Here is a 23,628-nt window from a genome sequence, read left to right as displayed (position 1 = left end):
CTTAACGACTGTGCCACCCAGGCACCCCTCCATCAGATGACCATGATGACCACTATGTGACTAACTAATAACAGGGGGAAGTTTTAGGTATAAATTATTCCAAATCTCAAATGTCACAATGAAAATACAAAATAGTGAGCAACAATGGCTTACTATAATACAAAAAATTACTCAATTACCATCAGTCATTATTTCCTTTTACTCCTAAATACGTCTCTAACATAAAAGAACTATCCTTTATGTAAACTTACTGACAAAGCTGGACAAATAGGTAAGATAGCATGCCTGAGTTTCCCTTTTTAAAAATATTGTCTTCGGCCTACTTTTCAGTGGAAGTTGTAATGAGTAACAGGTTAAATAGACTGAAGGAGAAATATAACTTGAAAAGGAAGATAAATCCAAATTTTAGGAACTGAGATACCAAGAGTCTGCCTTTTCTTCTTCCTATTTATGGAGAGAGAAAGCTAAAGAAAGAGGTGCCTGAGGAAGAAAGTAAGAGATACTAAATCCCCCTACCTGAAAATATCTATTTTACATATTCTAACAACTTTCCAGAAATTACTAATTTAATGATTACTTAAAAATGTAAGCAATTCTTGGGAAGACTTTACTTACAGTGCTTTATATTATTAGATCCACAAATAACAAAGTTTCTGTCTATAAACAAGTTACCTAAAAGGACCCAGAAGATACATACACAGTAACTGTAATACAAAGCAAAGGTAGTAAAACAAATAGGACTTTATGGGAGGATAGGGGATTGAGAAAGTATGCCCAGACTTGGGGAAAATTATATATGTTACAAAGAAGTGAATATTGAAGGATGGTTGGGAAAATCCCAAAAAAGCTCATGAAAAGCACACATGGAGAGGATGTTAGGGAAATGTGCCCAGTTTGGAGGAAGCACACGTATATGATGGAGAACAGGTGGAGATACAATTGAAAAGACAGAATGGGTAAGGATCCAAAAATGCTGTAAACTGCATCAATGACATATTTTTATGAAAACAAACAAACAAAAAACAAAAAAGAAACACAACCTGAATAAATAACAGACAACAGAGTAACAATCTGACTGAATGGCAGGTATTCAGTAGGCAAAAAAAAAATGTTATGATCACAGTTGTTTTATAAATATTTATACTGTCTTAGTAATATACAGTGAATCGGATCAGTGGCTCTGAACCTTTCAGGTGTGTCAATTCTAATTCTGCGTGCCTCCAAATCTGCCCCCCCCCCCCCCCCCCCCCGTGCTGTGTGATAGGAAACCTGACCCCACACAGGCAGTGTTTCCTAGGCTCTATGTCAGCTGGCTTCTGGCTGTGTTCAAACAATGGGAAGCACTGGTGGGAGACGGGAGGGCAGTTGGAAGAAGCCATGTTGTTTTCCTCCCATTCCCTCTTTGCCTCAGTAGAATCTCCTCTGGGACTACTGCTCCCTCACCAGAAAAGTCTACCTTCCATCTTCCAGAGAGAGAATCCAGCCCCTGGACTGCTTCACGTCTCCTAGTTTTCCTGATTATCAGAGTGGCTTCCTTCTGCTGCTATTCTCTGAGTTGGCTCACTTAAGCTGCTTTGCGTCTTAGTTTTTCTATCACCAGTGTAACCAATTTCCTCATTAAATCCCCCCCACGTTAAATACTCAGATTGGTTTCTGTTTTCCTGAATGGATTCTGACTCACACAGAAAGAACAAACCTATTTAGAAACTAAAAAAAAAAAAGTTCTGGACCTTTCACTTATAAAAATGCCCCACCCGACACAAATCTTTACAGTTTTGAGGGCTTCCAAGAACTTTCAGAGCCTATTTTATTAATCCCAGATCAAGAAAGCTGAGGACAAAAAGGTTTCAGTTTAGGAAGATGAGAAAGTTCTACTGGTAGATGATGATGATGGTTACAGATTGATGTGAATGTACTTAATGCCAAAGAACCGTACACTTAAAAATGGCTAAAATGTTGTATATATTTATGTCATGTATATTTCAAAAAAAAAAATAAGTAAACACGAGCAATGAGAAAACACTCTAAGGGGTTCACAGAAGTGATGTACAATGCTGTTGAAGCACTTAAGGAGAAATTAATAGTTATACTTGCTAGAAAAGGTTTCAGAGATTGTAGATTTTATTTGGAGAAACTTGCAGGTACTTTGGTATGCCTAGAGCATAGAGGAGACATTGAGAAGCAGCTAAGATCAAGCAGGAGAGACAGGCAGGATCAGTCCCACAGGGCTCCTCGAACGACATGCTGAGAAAACCGAACTGGTGTCCCATGGGTAATAAGCAACAGTCTCCTTTATTTTGGCAGGTACAATATTAACAAAAAGTCCAGCAGGACAACAGCTGGATGTAGCTGAAGAACAAGGGCTGGTTACATGCAGTGAGGTGCAGGTCAGCGTGTTGAAGAATAAAAGGGAGGTGGAAAGTAGAGTTCATTCTTTGATTTGTAAAAGGGCGGCACAGAGCATGACATAGAATGTGAGGTGAGATCTAAGTAAAGTATTTTGGGGTATGTGGGGGGGAGGGACACATGTCTGAGGGTAAAAGAACCTTATTTTGTGAACTCTAAGGGGAACTTCTCTATTCTTAGCATTTGGCAGTGTCTAATACTAAGTACCCGAAATTTCTTTAACATTATGAAAAAAAAGGAGCGAACAAAAAGAGAGGTGAAGATGGGCAGGGGGTACCAAAAGAAGAATCACGACAAGACAGTTACAATTTTACGCCTCTCAGTTGTGGAATTACAGATCTCTGTGTGCTGATATGAGTTTCAAGATATATTAGAAGAGTAATGAGTGTGGGGAGATTTTCTTTTTTTGTATCATGTATTCTTTTGCATAACTTGAAATTTTAATAAGTGCACAGTTTTTTTTCTACTTTTAGAATATGTGTAGTGTGAATGCTTCAGGCATTTTTTTAAAACAGTAAATATCAGTGGCATGATTATATGAGAAACAATGACAGAAGTCCCACAGAAGGCATAACCAGGGGCACAGTAAATAGGATTGGTGGCAATTAAAAAGGAATGTGAATGACAAAGATTTTTTAGGATAAGAAACAATGAATTTGGAAATTTTGGAATTTTTATCTATTAAGAAAGTAGGAGTCAAGCAGAGCAGCTGGTTTGTGGAGAATACAAGTGAATTATTTCCATCAGAAAATTAGATTGCCTTAAGACCAGTTGTTTTTAACAGGGAATGATTTTTCCCTCTAGGGAACAAACTGGCACTATCTGGAGACTTTTTTTTTTTTTTTTAAACTGTCATTAAGTGGGGGGTGGGTGGGAGTGGGGTCTTATTGGCATCTAATAGATAGATGCTAGGGATGCTAAACTTCTCACAATGCACAGGACAGCTCCCCATAATAATTACCTGGCCGCAAATGTCAACAGGGCCAGGGTGAGAAACCCTATTAAAGATTAGTTACTGAAACTGGAGTTGATTACCACCAAATCGCTAAAAGTCAAATTCTTAAGCAAACGATATGCCTAGAGGAAAAAATAAAGCACGCCAATATTCATCTGGAACACTGAGAGTCTACTCTAAATTAGTCTACTTTATGGATATAATCCTAATAAATATAACAACTACAAGACAGCCAGCTTTGTCTCAGAAATAAAGACAGATCTATTGATAATTCAGTTGTAATAAAGCAAAAGATGAACCCGCCATTAACAAAATATTAAATGAAGTCATTCGCTTCTCCAAAAAAAAAAGGGGGGGAGGGCGCCGTGCAGCCGTTACCCTCTCGTTTCCTGCAAAATGTGCTCGCCAAAAGCCCTGAGCACAAAGGCCAGTTTTCCGGACAGGGCTAAGTATTTTAAAAAGGAATAAGACAAATGGGATTTTTCTAACAGTAGGGTAAACGACAGTAATTGCTGCGGACACCACGGGAAGTTTCATCACAGATGTTTACCATGTACTTTCAGGGGTGTCGCGTACGACAAGGTCTGCAAACCGCCGGCTTGGGGGTCTGAACTCCCCAGGGCAGCACGAATCTCTCTAATTCTTGCCGGGGGCACACAACCACCAAACCCGTTTGCCCACACAGACAATACGCCCTGACAAGAGGCCCGTGGCACCAACCGTCCCCAAATGGAGGAGAAACGAACCAGAGGACTAGAACACGTTCAACGGGAAGGCATTTTCCTCTGCGAAGTTTCTGGCCGGTGGAAAGACGAGGAATTGGGGCTGTTTTACACTAATTCAGCGGGCTATCTCAGACCCCCAAGCTGGGGACCACTCACTGCGGAGAGGGAGGGCGGGAGCGCGAGGGGAGGACAGGGAAGAAGACCCCCGTCCGCCCCCAAATTCCTAGCTGGAGGAGCGAGTACGAGAAGGACGTCGCGAAGGTCTTTCTACAAGACCCGGAGGTCGGGGACGTCCTCGTGCTCTCCCATCCCTGACAAGTCTCCTTCCGGGGGTCCCGACGAGGCGTGCAGGCCTGGCTGCCCCTCAGCACCCGGGCCTCAGGTGTTCCGCCGCGCCTCCCCTCAGCCCTGCCTCGCCACGCCGCCTCCGGGGAGCGCAACATCCGCGCACAAAGAGGCTCTCGGGGCCCGAGCGCCCGGTCCCAGCGGAACCGCCGCCGGGCTCGAGCCGCAGACGGGGAGGCACAACACCAGAGCCTCCCCGCCCCGGGAGAACCTTTGGCCCCGAAGGTCGTTCCGTCCTGCTCAGCCCGGTCAGCACGGCCCGTCCCTCCCGCGTCCGCGCTCACCCAGCACCAGCCGCGCTATGTCCGAAGGTAACAACATGACCGAAGCCGCAGCGGGAACCGCCACAGGAGACGAGACTCAGGTACAAGCCAACAGAGCAGCGACAGCTCCTGCGCCGCATCTCCCGGTTCCAGTGGCGGTACTGAACCCGCGGCAATTTGTCCCGCCTCTTTCACCCCGCGTCCGCCAATCGCTTTCGCGGTAGAAAGAAAGGCGCCGAAATGAAACCCGCCTCCGTTCCCCTCGGAACTGTCGTCACTTCCGCCCTGAGAGTCGGACAGGCGGGGCCGAAGGCGTCGAGGAGGTGGGAGGACGGCGCAGCGGCCGGCGCCAGGGGGCAGGCGGGGAGTGCAGGCTCGCACGCCATTGGCGAGAAGCGCGCAGGCGCGTTTGCTCCGACGAGCCAAATATTTTGAAGTCAGAGCGCACCGAGCGCACAGCGTGCGGGGGTCGGCGCGCATGGGCAGATGGGGCCTGCTCCCGGGTGACCCCGGCTTCTTCCGTGGGAGACCCGGACTGCGGGGTCACGCAGCGTTTGAACCGGAAGCGGGAAGACTGGGTTTCCAGCTGGCTGGAGCCTCTGTGGCCGCGGGGGTGTGGAAGGCAAGTGGAGCCGGGATGTAGGCTGCAGTCGCCGCCGCTTTGGCTGTGCGAGGGCACCGTTAGGGGCGTGGGAAGCAGGCGGTGGCTTCTGCGTCCCGGGACTGGAGCCGCTCCGTGCCGGCGCCCCGACGACCGGACTCTCCCGCCTTCCCTCTCTCGGAGCCGCTACCGGGCTTCGCCTCGACCCTTCGTAGTGGACCCCCCCCCCCCCCCCGCCGCCCTGTCTCTCTCCCGTCCCTCCTCTCTCCTTCTTCCTCGCGGGTTTCGCCTCGACTCTTCTTCCAGATGCCCTGGTGGGCCCTCCTGCGCGTCCCCTTTCCCTGCCACCGACGGCCCAGATGGAACTAGAGGACTAGCCATGTTTCCCCCTCTTTTCTTGATTAGTTTTAATCCGCGAGCCTCTGCTGCGGCTCACAGGAGAGTGGCGCGGTGAAGAGCCCCGACTCTGGAATCTTCTTGCTGGACGTGGAACTGTGGCCGACTGGTGTGTGAGCGCGCTGTCCTGTCTCTCTGTCATAATCCTTGCAGGTGGGGAGCTCCCAGGAGCGCTCGCTGCAGTTTTCACCAGGTACCGACAAGAAAAAGGACTCTTAGGGCTCAAGGTGATTTTAAGGGAGAACCTAATGGCTGAGTAATATTCCATCGTATACATAGACCACATCTTCTTTATCCATTCATCTTTTTTTTTTTTTTTAATCCGTTCATCTTTTGATGGACACCGAGGCTCCTTCCACAGTTTGGCTATTGTGGACATTGCTGCTAGAAACATCGGGGTGCAGGTGTCCCGGCGTTTCACTGCATCTGTGTCTTTGGGGTAAATCCCCAACAGTGCAATTGCTGGGTCGTAGGGCAGGTCTATTTTTAACGCTTTGAGGAACCTCCACACAGTTTTCCAGAGTGGCTGCACCAGTTCACATTCCCACCAACAGTGCAAGAGGGTTCCCTTTTCTCCGCATCCTCTCCAACATTTGTGGTTTCCTGCCTTGTTAATTTTCCCCATTCTCACTGGTGTGAGGTGGTATCTCATTGTGGTTTTGATTTGTATTTCCCTGATGGCAAGTGATACAGAGCATTTTCTCATGTGCTTGTTGGCCACGTCTATGTCTTCTTTGGTGAAATTTCTGTTCATGTCTTTTGCCCATTTCATGATTTGTTTGTTTCTTTGCTGTTGAGTTTCATAAGTTCTTTATAGATCTTGGAAACTATCCTTTTATCTGATACGTCATTTGCAAATATCTTCTCCCATTCTGTAGGTTGTCTTTTAGTTTTGTTGACTGTTTCTTTTGCTGGGCAAAAGCTTCTTATCTTGATGAAGTCCTAATAGTTCATTTTTGCTTTTTGTTTCTCTTGCCTTCATGGATGTATCTTGCAAGAAGTTACTGTGGCCAAGTTCACAAAGGGTGTTGCCTGTGTTCTCTAGGATTTTGATGGAATCTTGTCTTGTGTATGGTGTAAGAGAATGGTCGTTTCATTCTTCTGCATGTGGATGTCCAGTTTTCCCAGCACCATTTATTGAAGAGACTGTTTTTCTTCCAGTGGATAGTCTTTCCTCCTTTATCAAATATTAGTTGACCATAAAGTTGGGGGTCCGCTTCTGGATTCTCTATTCTGTTCCATTGACCTATGTGTGTGTTTTTGTGCCAGTACCACACAGTCTTGATGACCACAGCTTTGTAGTACAACCTGAAATCTGGCATTGTGATGCCCCCAGCTCTGGTTTTCTTTTTTAAAATTCCCCTGGCTATTCGGGGTCTTTTCTGATTCCACACAAATCTTAAGACAATTTGTTCCAACTTTCTGAAGAAAGTCCATGGTATTTTGATAGGGATTGCATTAAATGTGTAAATTGCCCTGGGTAACATTGACATTTTCAGAATATTAATTCTTCCAATCCATTAAGATGGTATTATGCTGAGTGAAATAAGTCAATCGGAGAAGGACAAACATTATATGGTCTCATTTTTGGGGGAAGTATAAAAAATAGTGAAAGGGAATAAAGGGGAAAGGAGAAAAAATGAGTGGGAAATATCAGAAAGGGAGACAGAACATGAGAGACTCCTAACTCTGGGAAACGAACAAGGGGTGGTAGAAAGGGAGGTGGGCGGGGGGGTCGGGGTGACTGGGTGAGGGGCACTGAGGGGGGCACTTGATGGGATGAGCACTGGGTGTTATGCTATATGTTGGCAAATTGAACTCCAATAATAAAAAAAAATACATCTTAAGGGAGAACCGTGCAGGTCTGCAGGGAGACCTCGGATTGTTCGCTTACCTCCGGAGGAGGGAGGAAGGGGTCTTCCAGGCAGGAGGGGCAATGCATGTAAAGGCACACAGCTTGGAAAGTTTCTGAAGCTCTGGAGTGGGGTCTGGCATTGAATGAAATAGATGTAGGCCTTTTCAGCATGTTGGGGTCTTTGGGATGGATGAGATCACGTCAGAAGCAGCCAGGGTGGGAAGTAGGGAGATAGTTTTGCAGGTGTGGGTGGAAGAGGAAACATCCAGAAAGACTTAGAAAACGAAGGAAGAAAGAATGGTAATTGCTAAGGTTGATTGAGCATTTGCTGTGTTCCAGACGCTGCGTTAAATCCGTGCATGAATCCTTAACTGTAACTTTGAGGTAGGTTCTGGTATTGTTTTTCATTTTACCCATGAAAGAACTGAGGTTTTGAGAGATTCATTAGCTAGTGCCCAAGGTTACACAGCTTGTAAGTGGCAAGACCAGGCTTTGAACCAGTACAAGCTACCTACAGAGCCCACACTGTTACTCCAGAAAAGAATGGCATGCCAAGGGCAGTATTCTATGTGGGAAGAAGGGATGTAGGCATCATTGTCTAATTCTGCAAGGGGATCAACTTGATTGAGATCTAAGAAGGAATGTTGGACTTGCCGCTTCAGAGACTGTTGTTCAGGAAGTATGTACGGTTTCAGTTGCATGTTGGTAGGGGAGTTTAGTTCTGGATTAATGTATTAATCGAACTCAACCTTATGTCTCAGCTCTCTTACTCTAGCTGACTACCCCGTTGTTACTTCGGTTTTCTTTCAATTCCTCGAACATAATCATGCACTTTTTTTTTTTTTTGTGCAGTTTTATACCTTTATTTGACAATCAGCGATTAGTTCTCATCCACATTAACAGTTTGTAGATTTTTGAAAGTTGTGATAGGTACATAGGTAACCAGCGTGTAGAGCTTGTTTGGTGAATCTTCGTCCTCGTTATGTTTTCTGGACAACCGCACACGGATACGGTATGGAACATTCCTTATTCCTTTGGCCCAGACAGCTTTGTTGAGCCTGGTGTCAATGCGCACATCTGGAGTTCCCATCTCCTTCATGGCAAATTTCCGGATCTTTTTGAGTGCCCGAGGGGCACGCTTCTTGAAACCCACTCCATGGATATGTTTGTGAATGTTGATGGTGTGTTCTCTGATCACTACCTCGTTGATGGCAGAACAGCCCTTCTTCTTCTCGCCACCCTTCTTTGCGGGAGCCATTCTGCCAGGCCCTAGTTGGAAAGGAAGACCATGCACTTTTTCATCTTGGGACCTTTTGGTGGTACTAGTGTCCTTCCTTGAGATATTGGTCCTCTGGCTCTTTTTGTGATTGACACCACTTCGGATCTTGACTCTGTTGGTAACCTCTACTGAGATATGTTCGCTGGCAGCTTATCAACTGATGCTCTCAGTTGTATATTTGGTTCCTTTGAGTCATATATCAGTTATGACTGCACAAGGGTAGGATTTTGTCTCTTTAATTCATTATATGCCTGGCTACCCCTTACAGAGTGCCTTGAACAAGTAGCTGCCCAGTGAAAGAATGTTTCTGACTAAACTGTTGTGTTTTCTTCAAAGTAATCAATCTTCAAGGCGGAACAAAGAGAAACAGTAGGAGACGAGCAGAAAAACCACAACTTGAAAAAAAAAAAAGTTTAGGGCTGCATCTTCTGGAAGTGTCACATGGTCAGTAAACTTGCATTTTTTTTTTTACATTACAAAAAACATCTTTTGTGTACTTAGAAATAAATGTGTCTACATTTATGGTTCTTTGGATATTGTTAAGGTGTTTTTACTGGTTATAGTCCTAGTTTTATTTTCCTTTTTGTCTCAATCAAGAGGGTTTTAAACTAGGATTCAATATGAAGGGGCAAGAGTCCTAGATAAAACCATAAGAAATGGAAAATAAAAATAATAGTCCTTTTCCTCAAGGAATTATAATCAAATGAAAAATACTGTCAGGTAAATAACAATTTGTAATCTACAGCAGGGTAAAGGAGATTGTAATAGGTATAAAAGAGAACAACCAATGAATAAAAATGGGGAAGCAAATTAGAGCTATTTGCCAACAAAATGGTAGGCTTGTTAGATAGAGTGCTCTTGCTGAGAGTGTTTAAAGAGTGTTTAATTTTGTAACAGGGATTTCTTTTTTTGTAGGAAGACTGGATATGGTCTCTAATGAAGCTTCTTTTTAAGAGTCAGGGAGAATGACACAAAATGCTTTTCTTGAATGAGTTTTTTTTTTTTTAAAGGTTATCAATGGAAGCTTTGATTATGTCAGAAAACCTAAAAGGAGTAGGACTACAGCGATGGCATTAAGGCGCAGTAAAACATAGTTGATTTTTGGCACTATTGTAGTTAATTTTCTTTTAAAACAAAAGCAAGAGCATAATTATCCTTCTGTTTTTATATATATAGATTTTTTTTAAAATTTTTATTTATCTACGATAGTCACACAGAGAGAGAGGCAGAGACACAGGCAGAGGGAGAAGCAGGCTCCATGCACCGGGAGCCCGACGTGGGATTTGATCCCGGGTCTCCAGGATCGCGCCCCAGGCCAAAGGCAGGTGCCAAACTGCTGCGCCACCCAGGGATCCCTGTTTTTATATTTTAAGTGAGAACCATAAAGCCAGTTGAGACTTAAGTGGTAGGCACGGCTTATTACTAGCTTTGATATCAACCTTTTACATAACAATTTCAGAGCATAAGCAGTTTCAGGTTTTGGCTCAGCAGATAGCATGTCTTGTCACTCCATATAAGAAAGAGTGTGGTTAAATATTTCAGCTGGTCAATGTTAAATGTTTAAGTGCTCTTTCCTTATTCTTGACCTGGCTGTCTTCTGTTCATCTTTCACATTTTATTTTAATTACCGTGTTTCTTGGAAGAGGTCTCAGGACAATAAATTCTGTATTTCCTTTTTTTATCCTGCTATTGTACACACAAGTACCCTTTTGTGTGTTGAGGTTTTGTTTTGGTATATTCTAATAAAATCTCACTTAAATGTGAAAACATTAAGAAAAATCATTGAATGTTTGATCATAATATGCCTGTAATTGTACAGTTAATATGACTATATATTAATACCAAATTTGAAATAATTTTGAATTTATGTGTTTATTTACAGTGATATGTTTTCTGAAGTTCTGAACCATGAGTCTAGCACTTAATGATCTGCTTATTTGCTGCCGTCAACTAGAACATGATAGAGCTACAGAACGAAGGGTAGTAAATTACTGAAATTTGATCTTTTCTTGAAATTAGTGTATGATTGGCAACCCATTCCTATGTTCTTTTTCATTTTAGAAAGAAGTTGAGAAATTCAAGCGCCTGATTCGGGATCCTGAAACTATTCAACATTTAGATCGGCATTCAGATTCCAAACAAAGCAAATATTTGAATTGGGATGCTGTTTTTAGGTATTCCATTCTAATTTTTTTTATTGTCTTTGTTTTTCCTCTTTCATGTTTATTTGTTGAGATATTTTTGTTGTATGTAGGTCTTATTTAACTTTGCTCCTTATAAGCTGTTGTACCTTGCATATAAAGTTGGTACTTACTATTTATCTGAAACATGATTTTTAAGAGATGTTCATATAGAAAAAGTTTAAGTTTTTAGGCCATTTTTTCAATAAAAGTTCTTAGGTATATCTCACTCAAGATGAGAGAATTCCTTTCGAGTTAGTTCATTCAAAAGACTTTTTTTCAAGTTGGAGAATAAAATTATGTTACACGTTTTATTATTTATGTCTTTAATATTGCTCTGAGTAACTGTTACATGTTAAATTATAGTTAAACAATTACAGAATAATTCCCATATGAATACAGTTAAAAAAAAATCAGGCATTGGAAAGACAATTGTTTGCTGGACTGGGGTGCTAAGCAGAATTCATATCTTTTTACATTAAGATATAATTTTTTTTTTTCTTTTTAAGATATAATTTTCAACTGTGAAAAAGTAACTAGAAGTAGGTTGTGAAACTTGGGAAAATGAATACAATATTTTAAATTAATATAGAATACTGGAAAGCTTGAAATAAATTATCTTCAATCAAGAGGAAGTGCATTTACTTGTTCTTAAGTATTTAGAACTTTTATTTTTACCACTTACTTGGTATTGGATGGACTTACAGATATAAGTGCAGATAGCATTAAAAAAATGCGTGCTTTTTCTCTGGTTACTTAGTTTATTTCAAATAACACAAATATAACTATTATCTAAGGATGAGTATTATTTTGCATTAGCTGATCAGGTAGGTCCAATAGGCACATGGTACTTCCAACTAATCATGAATGTCTTCTAGGCAGGCTTCTTTCAGAGGCTTAGAATTGTTATAAACTGCCTGGGAAAGGATTGGGTTGTGTACAAAATAGCAAGAGAGAACTAAAAGCCCTAATAGCATTGTAAGCTTTTAATACTAAAAGGAGAAAGCAAGCAGTAAAGCAACAGAAAATCACGGAGGTTACGTTTTAGAGCTTTGCAGAACAGACTTTAAATTGGTGTCGTGGGGCTTCAGCCTTGAAAGAAAATTATTTTATTTATCTTGACTGCAGTATTATGGCTTAAAAGATTCTCTTTATGATGGCATAAAAGGACTTTTCAAAACCGTTGTAATAATTTGTGTTTAATAAGTTTTTGCAATTCTATTTGTTTTCTTGAAGATTTTTACAGAAATATGTTCAGAAAGAAACAGAATGTCTGCGAACGGCAAAACCAAGTGTGTCAGCCTCAACACAAGCCACTAGGCAGAAAAAGATGCAAGAAATCAGTAGTTTGGTCAAATATTTCATCAAATGTGCAAATAAAAGTAAGTGCTCTTATTATAAATAGCTGGTTTAAAGGTTATTATTGCATGAGTTCAGTCAGAATATGGTTAAGATAAAAGTTTGAGTGCTAACTCTAATTTCTAGTATGTAAATGGATTTTAATTTATAATCAGTTCAAATATTTGGAGGAATTTATGTAAGCATGGAATGATAGCCTCCATGTTGGAAGGATTAAAAATTAGTATTCCAACTACCCATGCTTCTTGGATCCCCTCTCTTTTTTCGTAGCACTTAGGTAGCCTTAATGATCAAACATACCTCTTGAGGCTTTAATATCTTTGAATAGCTTTAACAGTGGAGAGACCTGTTTCCTTTTGTTACTGCTTCTACCTTCTGAGATAGTACAGACAAATCCTAATAAATTTTTTCAGTATGACATCCTTTGGTATATATTTGAAGTTAGCTGTGACATTTACTCTGAATCCACTTTAAGCTAAACTGACATACTTCCTTCAGCTCATATGACCTAGTTTTTGTGTCTCCGTCTTCTGAATTTTCTTCAGTTTAATTATATTTCAAAGTATGGGACTCAATTATAGCTATATTTTAATTGGTACAGAGTGGACCAGGACTTGCATATCTTTTATTCTATAGTTTTACTAATTCATTTTGAGACTACATTAGCTTTTTTGGCAGTCAAAACTCATTCTCTTAACTAAAACTGAGCTTACTACTGATTAAAAAAAATACCCAGTGGTTTTTTGCTCCTGATCAGCCATGTATTTCCCATTTTGAATTGGTGCAGTGGGTATTTTATAAAGAGTTGATATTTTTGACCCAAAGTGCAGGATCCTACTAGGTTTATGTAAGGAAATGAGCTTCATACGATGCTAAAGGCTAGAAGTAGAAGTGTTTGTTTAGCAACTCTTGGGCTCAGACTTTGTTTACTCTTCACACATAAGGATGTGGTTTTGTGATACCAAGTTTAGTTTAAGAATCAAAATCCGGGCAGCCCGGGTGGCTCAGTGGTTTGGCACCGCCTTCAGCCCAGGGCATGATCCTGGAGACCCGGGATCGAATCCTATGTCAGGCTAGGATTGTCAGGCTAGGATTGTTGTATGTAGGTCTTATTTAACAATCCTATGTCAGGCTACCTGCTTCTCCCTCTGACTGTGTCCCTGCCTCTCTCTCTCTCTCTCAAGAATAAATAAAATCTTTAAAAAAAGAAAAAAAGAATCAGAAAAGCCATTGAGTCCCTGTGTCGGACACCTGAAAGTAATAGAACATTGTATGGTAACTATACTGGAATTAAAATAAAAGACTTAAGAATCAGAAAAGCCTTGATAAACATTATTAAGTAGAAGGATATAGATGGTAAGTTAGTGATATTTCAGAATGGTGTGATGAGACTTGAGTCTAAAAAAGCAATGGTTTAGCAGAAATTTAGTTTTCCAGGTCTGAGGTGCTAATTTATATGCATAGTGGCAAGCCTGTGTCAGCGACTCCAGCGTTGACAGCTTACACTGGAATACCCTGCACCTGCTTTTGCCCTGTATGATAGATAGCCCTGCAGTTATTAAAATTTCTTCTCTTGGCTACTAACATTGGGTTCTTAACACATTTTAATATGTACATACAGAGTTATTAAGAGAAAGATACCCAAGCCTATTTGTAGCCCACCAGAAAAGTTTGCAGTATGTAATATTGCTTCATGGTGCAAAAACCTACAATTGCAAAATTAACAGTGGAGATCACATTGGAAAAATGTGTGAAAGTATCAGTATGTTGATTTATGGGAATGAGTTGATGAAATTGTCAATGTAAGATTATTTCAGTGGTTGAAAAGTTGTGTTTTTATTTGAGGCTTCCTTTTCTTTCAAGTTTGACTTTGTAATTTAAACATCTTTCATCTCTATAAAACCAAAGTGTAACTATCATGTCATCTCACTATTTTTTTTTTTTTTTTTAAGTGTTGGGGAGTTGCCTGGAATTTAAACACATGTCTAGACTTTGCCAGGCTTACTTTGCATTGGTATTCGAGGTATGACGAAAGAAAGAGATTCAGAAAAGACAGCTGGGAAGGAACCAATAAGCAAATATTGTTCGTTCCTCTACACTGGCATTTGTCTGCTTCTACACAAAGTACAGATGGAGCCTAGAGAATGGAAAACCCAGCTTTGTAAATGTTAAGTCCTGTGAGGCTCCTTAAATTCTCTCCAGCCAACTTAGTTGTCCTTTGATGATAAGTTTTCTTAGAAAAGAATGTCAGCATAGTTTTTGAAACCTTTCTCAAATTTGGTGGAGGAAGGAAATTTGTTGAGATTAAGACCATAGGGAAATGATTTCATTGTGACATTGATTTATGCAGTTACTCAATAATTGTTTACTAAGAAAATACTATTTAGGACAGTTACTGGGCTGTGTTGCCATACAGAAATTAACTAATTCCTTAGGAATGTCATAGTTTAGCAGATGTTACAGATAAGAAAATGTTATAAGGACTGTAAGAGAGAGAGGCACAGGGTATTACAGTAGAGGATCATGTGGTTGTGCATTTCATCCTTGGCCAGATGCTTAAAAGGATATAAGCCACAAATAAAAATGATAATTATCTTAGTGTATATTTATTTACCCTAGTTTGGTAAGAAAATGCTGAACTCATCCTAAGAAACTGCTAAACTAGGGATGCCTGGGTGGCTCAGTAGTTGAGCCTCTGCCTTTGGCCCAGGGCGTGATTCTGGGGTCTTCGGATTGAGTCCCACATCGGGCTTCCTGCATGGAGCCTGCTTCTCCCTCTGCTTGTGTCTCTGCCTCTTTCGTGTCTCTCATGAATAAATAAATAAAATCATTAAAGAACTGCTAAACTAGAATATAATCAGATATGTATTACTTGTGAGCTGCTCATAGCTAATAACAGAAAAGTTATATGCAGTTCTAATATTGTTAATGTTGAAATCTGGTAAAATTTTAGGTGTAACATCAGTGTGATTTTTTGAAAATAAACAGTTTCTAAATGTCCTTTTGTTGTCTTTGAGAATATATCCATTAATACTGAATTTTTGGGACATCTAATAAATAAAACTGGAAATATTACAGCCTTATATATTTATATACCTCAAATGCTGTTGTATGATTTGAAAGTAATTTCGTTTTCAAAGTCAAATATCCTCCTTACAATCTTTTTTTTTTTTTTAAGCTTTTTTTATTTGACAGTGAATGCATGAGTTGGCAATGGGGAGGGGGCAGGCAGAGAGGGGCATGCAGGCTCTTTGCAATTCCAAGTATTCTTATTTTTCTTAGCATTTGTATGTTTTTATTTGTTTATTTTTAAATAGGAGCGCCCAGACTAAAATGTCAGGAACTCTTGAACTATATCATGGATACAGTGAAAGATTCATTTAATGGTGCCGTTTATGGAGCTGACTGTAGCAACATTCTGCTCAAGGACATTCTTTCAGTGAGGAAATACTGGTGTGAAATATCTCAGCAACAGTGGCTAGGTATGTTTTGAAATTTGTTACTTGTGAATTTTTTCTGAAATGAAATGAAATGTCACCAAAGACCAGTCAGAATCTGTATCCCCTAAGTGTCCTTGCAATTTAACAGTTTCTTAGTAAAATTAAATAGTCCAACCTTTATTTTCTTCTGTTATGGACTTCCTAAGTTATTGTCTCTATCAGAACTGGAATTATAGAATTGAAAGAAGCCCCTTGTCCTTGATCAAGGACTTGACAGACCAGTGGCAGAAAAAAAACAAACCAAAAATTGCAATGCACTATAATATAGATATATTTGGGCACAGTGAGTTCACAGATGAATGACGCCTCAACCTCACCATAATTAAAACACAGAGAAAAAAGAAACAAGAAGGCGAGTTTCAGGTTGGAAGGGTAGTACACTTTAAATATGTTGGAAATGGTAAAACATACACGTATCTGTTGGATTAGGCATTTAGCAGGTCACTTGCAAGGTAATGGGAGTCAAATATAGTAGAATAGGATGTACAGGGCCCAGTGACTAGATAAGGAGAGTGGGTGCCAGGGAGGAATCCATTGTGTCTGACAGCTTCTAAGTGAAAGGTACTGAGACCACAGAAGAAGGAAGTTATGGTCAGAGACTGAAAAGTTTGAGTTTGATTTCAGAGGTAGAGCATTTCTGTCTCTCAGTGGGTTCAATGGGTGAAAATGGGATTTGGCTTGAATGAAGTAAGCTATATGTCAGTCTTCTAATATTACCACCTCTGAAAATCTAGAAGCTCAGTGTTTTTCATGGAAAGTATTCAAGATAAATTGTACTAACTAAATGAAAAGAGATTTATCTGTATTGTTTATTGTCAGGTTCTCATTTCAAGATGAGATTTGTGTGGATGGTAAAACTATGACCTAATCAGTGCCCTGCAGTATATTCTGCTGTTCCCACATGAATGAAAGCCTTTTTAGCTGTTATATTAATTTCTTAGCTGTCATGTGGGGCCTTTATTTTTGTTCTTAGCGTGAGGGAGGCTCTATCCCAACTTGACCCTCACAATAAGTAGAAAATAGGCTGGTGATACCCATCACATCTCTTACCACAATGGTCCATCTTAAATATTCAGGAAATTTGCATATTTCAGATTAGTACTTGTAACCACGGGTCTCAACTGAAACAAAGTCAGTCCTTGCTGTAGTCTCCTTACTATGGTTCCATCATCTGACACGTTCTCTGAAGTCCTTTCTATCTTTGAGCATACTGTCATTTCTCATGATCGGCCCTTTGGTTGAATTATTTTTCTAGTTAGCTCCCTTCTCTTAAACTTGATTCTCTAGCGAGGACTATGCTCAAGAAGTGAAGTTTGTGTTCAAAATATATCTTTTTTTTTTTTTTTTTTAAGATTTTATTTATTTATTCATGAGAGACAGGGAGAGAGAGAGGCAGAGACACAGGCAGAGGGAGAAACAGGGAGCTCCATGCAGGGAGCCCAATGCAGAACTTGATCTTGGGACTCTGAGATCACACCCTGAGCCAAAGCCAGACACCTTACACTGAGCCACCCAGGCGTCTCCAAAATATATCTTTGGTAGAAGTGATAGAACCCCCAATTAGAGATGAGATTGTCTAGAGGAAGAGTTTAGAGTGAGATGAGAGGATGGCCTGAGACCAAGCCAGAAATTTTATACAAAGTTTGAGATTGGCTTGTTGATTACTACAAATTCTCTGTTGGAATTTTGGAAGGTATTGCAATGAATCTATGGAATAATTAAGGAAATGTTCTGAGAAAAGATTCACAGCAGCTATATTCTCAGTTTTTTTTTTAATATTCTCAGTTTTGAAGGGGAAAAATACACTTTATTGATATTATAAAAAACCTAATAGAAACAGAAAGAAGAAAAGGAAAATCTGCATAGATTGGGGCTGTAATTAACAGTAAAGGAGAATAAGACAGAGTTATAACATCCAACCTCATTAGCTAGGGAAGGTCCATGGAGAGAGCCAGGCTGGAGTCCAGATTGAGAGGCCTGGGTGGAACATCCTCCCCTCAAGCGAGACTTCCAACTGGCCATCCCCATTTGTAGGGAAAATGACAGGGTTTGGAGTTAAACATTTGTTTGCCTACGTGCAGTTTGGAGCTAGTCACATTCCTTTATTATCATGTCTTTACCTATCTAGGATCCTGGGCTAGGTGTGTTTGTTTGTGTTCCTTCCCAGATTCCAGTGGGTGGTGGGCAGCCCATGCTGGAGCTGGAGGGGATGAAAGGCAAAATTTAAAGTTCTTGGCCTTTAGACTAGAAAGGCAAATTCTGACCTGGAGGCCAGCTAATGGCAGCTAATCAGGCTCCCAGGGTCACTTACGCAGCACAAGTCTCACAAACAACATTCTTTAGCCTGCCTGTATATGTGCAGGTCAGGGTGGGTGGTCATGTAGGACAGATCCCAGGAACCTCCATCTATACAAGACAGGAAGAACAGGCAAACACATGAACATGGAGTCTTCTGGTCTGTGAACATGATATATCTATTTAGGTCTTTTTTGACAAATCAGTGTTTTAGGATTATCAACTTACAGAATTTATATATTTTTATTAGATTTATACTGCTGTAGTTTGTAAATTGTGTAGTTTAAAAAATTTCAGTTTCCATACTGATTGCTGTCATACAGAAGTACAGGTGATTTTTGTATATTAATGTTGTGTCTTGGGACCTTGCTAAAATACTTAGTAGATCTAAGGAGCTCTTTTGTAGCTTCCGAGGGATTTTCTCTTTAGACAGTCATATTATTATCTGTGTTTTTTCCCCTTTATTTCTGAGCCGTGTGACTTTCACTAATTCTTTCTTCTGTGTTCTATCGGTTGGGACCTTCAGTATGATTTGTTTAAATGGTGGAATGTACATGACTTAAAGTTCACCATTTTAACTATTTTTAAGTTTATAGTCAGTGGTATTAAGTATATCCACATTGTTTGCAACCATCACCTTTCATTTCCAACACTTTTCCATCTTCCCAAACTGAAACACTGTACTCCTTAAACAACAGCTCCCCTTTTCCCCTCTGGCAGTCCTTGGCAAGCATTCTGCTTTCTGTATCTAGCAGTTTGACTACTCTGGCTGCCTCCTGTAGGTGAAGTCATAACAGTATTCGTTCTTTTGTGAATGCCTCATTTCACTCATGTTTTCAATGTTTATCCATGTTGTAGCATGTCTCAGAATTTCCTTTTTAAGACTAATATTCCATTGCACTTATATACTGCATTTTGTTGATCCATTCATCTGTCTTTGGATACTTGAGTGATTTCTACCTTTTGGCTTTATGAGTCATACTGTTAGGAACACAAGTGTACAAATAGCTGTTTGAGTCCTTTCTTTTGATTCTTTTGGGTATTTATCCAGAGGTAGAATTGCTGCATCATAGGGTAGTTCTGTGTTTAATTTATTGAGAAACCACCAAACTGGTTTGTACAAGGACTATATCCCTTTACATGTTTTACATATCCACCAGCAATCACCTGGGTTCCCACTTCTCCACATCCCTACTAACACTTTTTCTTGTTTTGATAGTAGCCATCCTAATGTGAATGTGTGTGAAGTGGTGTCTGATTGAGGTTTTGGTCTGCATTTCCTTAATGACTCGTGATGTTGAATTTTTCAAATGCTAATTGTTCATTTATCATCTTTGGAAAACTATTCACATCTTTTGCCCAGGTTTTTTTTTTTTTTTTTTTTAAGATTTTATTTATTCATGAGAGACACAGGGAGAGAGGCAGAGACATAGGTAGAGGGAGAAGCAGGCTCCCTGCCCGGAGATACTCAATTCCAGGACCCTGGGATCACGCCCTGAGCCAAAGGCAGATACTTCAACCACTGAGCCATCCAGCGTCCCTTTTGCCCAGTTTTTAATCGGGTTGTTATTTTGTTGTTGAAATATGGGAGTTCTTTATATATTCTGTATATTAACCCCTTATCAGATATGGTTTGCAGATATTTTCTCCCATTTCATGGGTTGCCTTCAACCTGATGATAGTATCCTTTGATCTAAAAAAGTTTTTAATTTGAGTACAATTTATATTTTCTTTTGTTGCCTTTGCCTTTGGTGTCATTTCCAAGAGATTGTTAACAAATCTGACATAAAACTTTTCCTCTGTTTTCTTCCAGTTTTGTAGTTTCAGTATAATTTTGAGTAGGAGTGATGAGAGCACATCTTGTTATATTCTTGGTTTTAGGGAGAAGCATTCATTGTTTAACCACTAATCGTGACATTAGCTATCAGTATGGGTTGAAGACTTTCAGTTTCTAGTTGCTCATGGTTTTTATCATGAAAGGATGTTGAATTTTATTAGATTTCTTCATCTGTTGAGATAATCCTATGGGCTTTTTTTTTTTTTTAATGGTCTTTTCTTTAATCTCTTGATAGGATGAATTGCACTGATGAATTTTTCATAGGTTAAGTCAACCTTGTATTCCCAGGATATACTCCACTAGGGCATGATGTATTATCCTTTTTATATATTATTAGATTGAATTTGGAGGTAGTGGTTGGAAGTTTTTAACTATGAATTCAAGTTTGTTTAATAGATATGGAAATATTTAGTTTATTTCTTTTTCAGTTAGCTTTGGTAATTTGTTTAAGAATTTATACATTTTATCTAAGCTGTTGAATGTAGGAGTGTGAAATTCTCAAATGTTATTGTGTTTTTATCCTTTTAAAGTATGTGGGGTCTGTAGTGATACTGCTTCTTTCATTATCGAGTTTTTGTTTTATTATTAGTTCTTTATTTATGTTTAGTTTGGGTTTAATTTGTTCACTAGTGTCTTAGGGTTGTTGCTTAGGTCATTGATTGGAGAGCTTCTTTCCTCATATGTGCATTTAATATAATTTTTCTCTAGACACTGCTTTGTCATATCACATTTGACAATGTTGTATTTTCATTTTTCTTCAGTTTAAAATATGTTCTAGTTTTTCTTGAGATTTCTTTAACCAGTGGGTTATTTGGAAATGTTTAAAGTATTTAAAATGTTTACTTTCCAATTGTTTTGGGGGTATTTGTTTTTTTGTTTTTTCCCTTTTGCAGTTTTTTTTTCAGTCCAATTAGATTACTTTCAGAGAACATACTTTTTATAATCTTAAGTTATTTTATAATTGTTATGATTTCTTTTATGACCAAGGGTGAGTACTTGATGAGTGCTCCATATGCATTTAAAAATGCATATGTGTTCCTGCTGTTCTTGGGTGAATTATTCTATACTAGAGTCTGTTGGTTGATGGTATTCCATTCTGTAACGCACTAGTGTGAAAGCCTGAGTGACAAGTGAGGAAGTGGATTAACAGATACAGCACTTTCAAAAGCTTTGGTTGTAGGGGAAGGGAAAGAAGGGTCCTGTTAAAAGATGAGAGTGACTGGAAGACATAAAAATGTAATAGGAAGTATTCCGTGGAAAGAGAGTGGTTGAATACACAGGAAAATGGACTATGTTTTCTTCTTTTAAAATTTTTAATTAATTTTTTTAGAGTACATGCACATAGGAGCCAGGTTGGAGGTTGGTGAGGACAGAGGGAGAGGGAGAGAGAATCTTAAGATCCTTGCCCAGTGAGGAGCCAGACTCAGGGCTCCATCCCAGCACCCTGAGATCGTGACCTGAGCCAAAATCAGAAGTCAGATGCTTAACCAACTGAGCCCAGGCACCTCTTTGTGTTTCCTGAGAATCAGGGGTTCCAAAATAAGAGCCTTAGGCTTGTCTCAAGGAAGAAGGTAGTTTCTCTAATAAGGTAGGGAAGAAGAACTGTTAAAAACTTGAGTGGCTTTCCTGTACAACTAGAATAAAATGTGTGCTCCTTTTCTAGGCCTTGGAAAACATTGGGTAATTTTGCTTCTGCCTGCCTGCCTGACCATAACTAAGAACCATCCCTATCCTTCTACTTCTGTGTTCTAACTACAGTGGCCTTTATTCAGATTCTCTAACCCAGTGGTTTCCAGACATTTAAAAAAAAATAAACTTTACGGGCAGCCCGGGTGGCTCAGCGGTTTAGCGCCGCCTCCAGCCCAGGGCGTGATCCTGGAGTCCTGGGATCGAGGCCCATGTCAGGCTCCCTGCATGGAGGCTGCTTCTCCCTCTGCTTGTGTCTCTGCCTCTCTCTCTCTCTCTGTGTCTCTCATGAATAAATAAATAAAATCTTTAAAAAAAAAAAGAAAAAAAAACAGACTTTACTTTCTCAGAACAGTTTTAGGTTCATAGCAGAATTGAGCAGGAAGTAGAGAGTTTCCTTAAACCCCCCATCACACATGCATAGCCTCTTCTGCTGTCAGCATTCTGCTCCAAACTGGCACATTTGTTTCAATCTGTGAACCTATGTTAACACCTCTTTCTATGGATTTTGGCAAATGTACAGTAACATGTATTTACCATTATAGTATCACCTAGAATAGATCCACTGCGCTAGGCGTCCTCTGTGTTGTGCTTGCTCATCCTGCTCTTCCTACTGATCCCTAGCAACCAGTGACCTTTTTACAGTCTGATTTTGCCTTTTGCAGAATGTCATATAATAGGTGGTCTTTTCGGGACACCTGGTGGCTTACCAGTTGAGTGCCTGCCTTCAACTCAGAACGTGATCCTGGAGACCCGGGATCGAGTCCTACGTTGGGCTCCCTGCATGGGGCTGCCTTCTCCCTCTGGTGTGTCTCTGCCTCTCTCTCTGTGTCTCTCATGAATAAATAAGTAAAATCTTTAAAAAAAAATAATAATATGTAGTCTTTTCACATGGGCCTCTTTTACTTAGTACTATGCATTTAAGGTTCCTCCATGGTATTTTGTGACTTGATAGCTGATTTCTTTTTAGCACCAAATAGTATTTCATTGCATGTACCACAGTTTAATTATCCATTCATTTACTGAAGGACATCTTGATTGCTTCCAAAATTTGGCAATTATGAATAAAGCTACTATAAATATCTGTATGCAGATAAGTTTTCAGCTCATTTGGTTAAAAACCAAGAAGTGTGGTTGCTGGGTGTGTGGTAAAAGTATGTTTAGTTTTGTAAGAAGCTGTCAAAGTTGCCTTGCAAAATGACCATTGTTGATTTCTATATTAGATATCAGTAAGGCTTGATTTTTCAAAAATATATATTTATTAGTAGGAGAGTAGAGCATAAGCAGGGGGAGAGTGGCAGGGAGAGGGAGAAGCAGACTCCCTGCTGAGCAGGGACCCTGATGTGGGACTCAATTACAGGACCCCTGGGATCATGACCTACGCTGAACAAAGATACTCAACCTACTGAGCCACCCAGGCACCCCTAAAACTTCATATTTATTTGTAATTAATTTTAAATATAAAAAGTATGAGTTCTAGTATTTGCTTCTGACGGTGCTGCAGAGTACTTCACACACTCCATTTTGAGAGTGCAAGCCCTTTGTTTCCCTCTTGGCATTTGTCCTTCTCTTGTCAGAGGCCCCCGGCCTCAGCTTAAATGTCACTGCCATTTTCTTCTGATTACCCTTTCTAAATTTATTCCTCCCTTGATTTTCTACCATGAGTGCTCTATGTCCATTGTAATACTTGGGTGAAAATAAATGACACATTTCTAAACTCAGGTGTCGCGGTAAAAGTCTCAGAGGAAATCAGAACATACTTGGAACTGGATGAAAATGAAAAAATACAACATGTCAAAATTTGTAGAATGCAGCTAAAGTTATGTTGAGAGGGTGATTTGTAGCATTAACTACCTACATTAGAAAAGAGGGAAAATCTCAAATCCATAATCTTAGCTGCCATCTCAAGGAACTAGAAAAACAAAACCAAAAACTTTGGTTTTTGG

General features: G+C 40.0%; 3 protein-coding genes across 8 annotated transcripts in view; 1 reads left to right on the top strand and 2 right to left on the bottom strand.

The window, feature by feature from the left end:
* The window catches only part of LOC121500334 (protein NPAT), a 49,792-nt gene extending 44,904 nt beyond the window's left edge, over window positions 1-4,888 (bottom strand). Inside the window, exon 1 of the mRNA XM_041771978.1 lies at window positions 4,716-4,888. Within this exon, the coding sequence (XP_041627912.1) occupies window positions 4,716-4,752 (37 nt within the window). The 5' untranslated portion in view covers window positions 4,753-4,888. The remainder of the gene's footprint in view (window positions 1-4,715) is intronic.
* Window positions 4,889-5,704: 816 nt separating this feature from the next.
* Window positions 5,705-23,628, top strand: part of ATM (ATM serine/threonine kinase) — a 117,144-nt gene continuing 99,220 nt past the window's right edge. Inside the window, exons 1-7 of one of the 6 annotated variants that reach the window (XM_041771454.1) lie at window positions 5,705-5,884; window positions 7,886-7,930; window positions 9,162-9,269; window positions 10,708-10,805; window positions 10,887-10,999; window positions 12,242-12,387; window positions 15,682-15,846. In XM_041771454.1, the coding sequence (XP_041627388.1) occupies window positions 10,734-10,805; window positions 10,887-10,999; window positions 12,242-12,387; window positions 15,682-15,846 (496 nt within the window). In that variant the 5' untranslated portion in view covers window positions 5,705-5,884; window positions 7,886-7,930; window positions 9,162-9,269; window positions 10,708-10,733. Of the gene's footprint in view, window positions 5,919-7,885; window positions 7,931-9,161; window positions 9,270-10,707; window positions 10,806-10,886; window positions 11,000-12,241; window positions 12,388-15,681; window positions 15,847-23,628 lie in introns of all 6 variants that reach the window. The other 5 variants (XM_041771456.1, XM_041771458.1, XM_041771453.1 and 2 more) reach the window with 5 other exon arrangements.
* On the bottom strand, window positions 8,379-9,096 carry LOC121500045 (60S ribosomal protein L31-like). Its single transcript, XM_041771460.1, has one exon. It carries the CDS (start codon window positions 8,802-8,804, stop codon window positions 8,427-8,429), a length of 378 nt encoding a protein of 125 aa, XP_041627394.1. The 5' UTR covers window positions 8,805-9,096; the 3' UTR covers window positions 8,379-8,426.

This window comes from Vulpes lagopus, chromosome 10, assembly GCF_018345385.1.
Source record: "Vulpes lagopus strain Blue_001 chromosome 10, ASM1834538v1, whole genome shotgun sequence".
Classification (NCBI taxonomy): Eukaryota; Metazoa; Chordata; class Mammalia; order Carnivora; family Canidae; genus Vulpes; species Vulpes lagopus.
The sequence above is the reverse complement of the archived record's forward strand: the minus strand, read 5'-3'. Positions and strand labels throughout refer to the sequence as shown.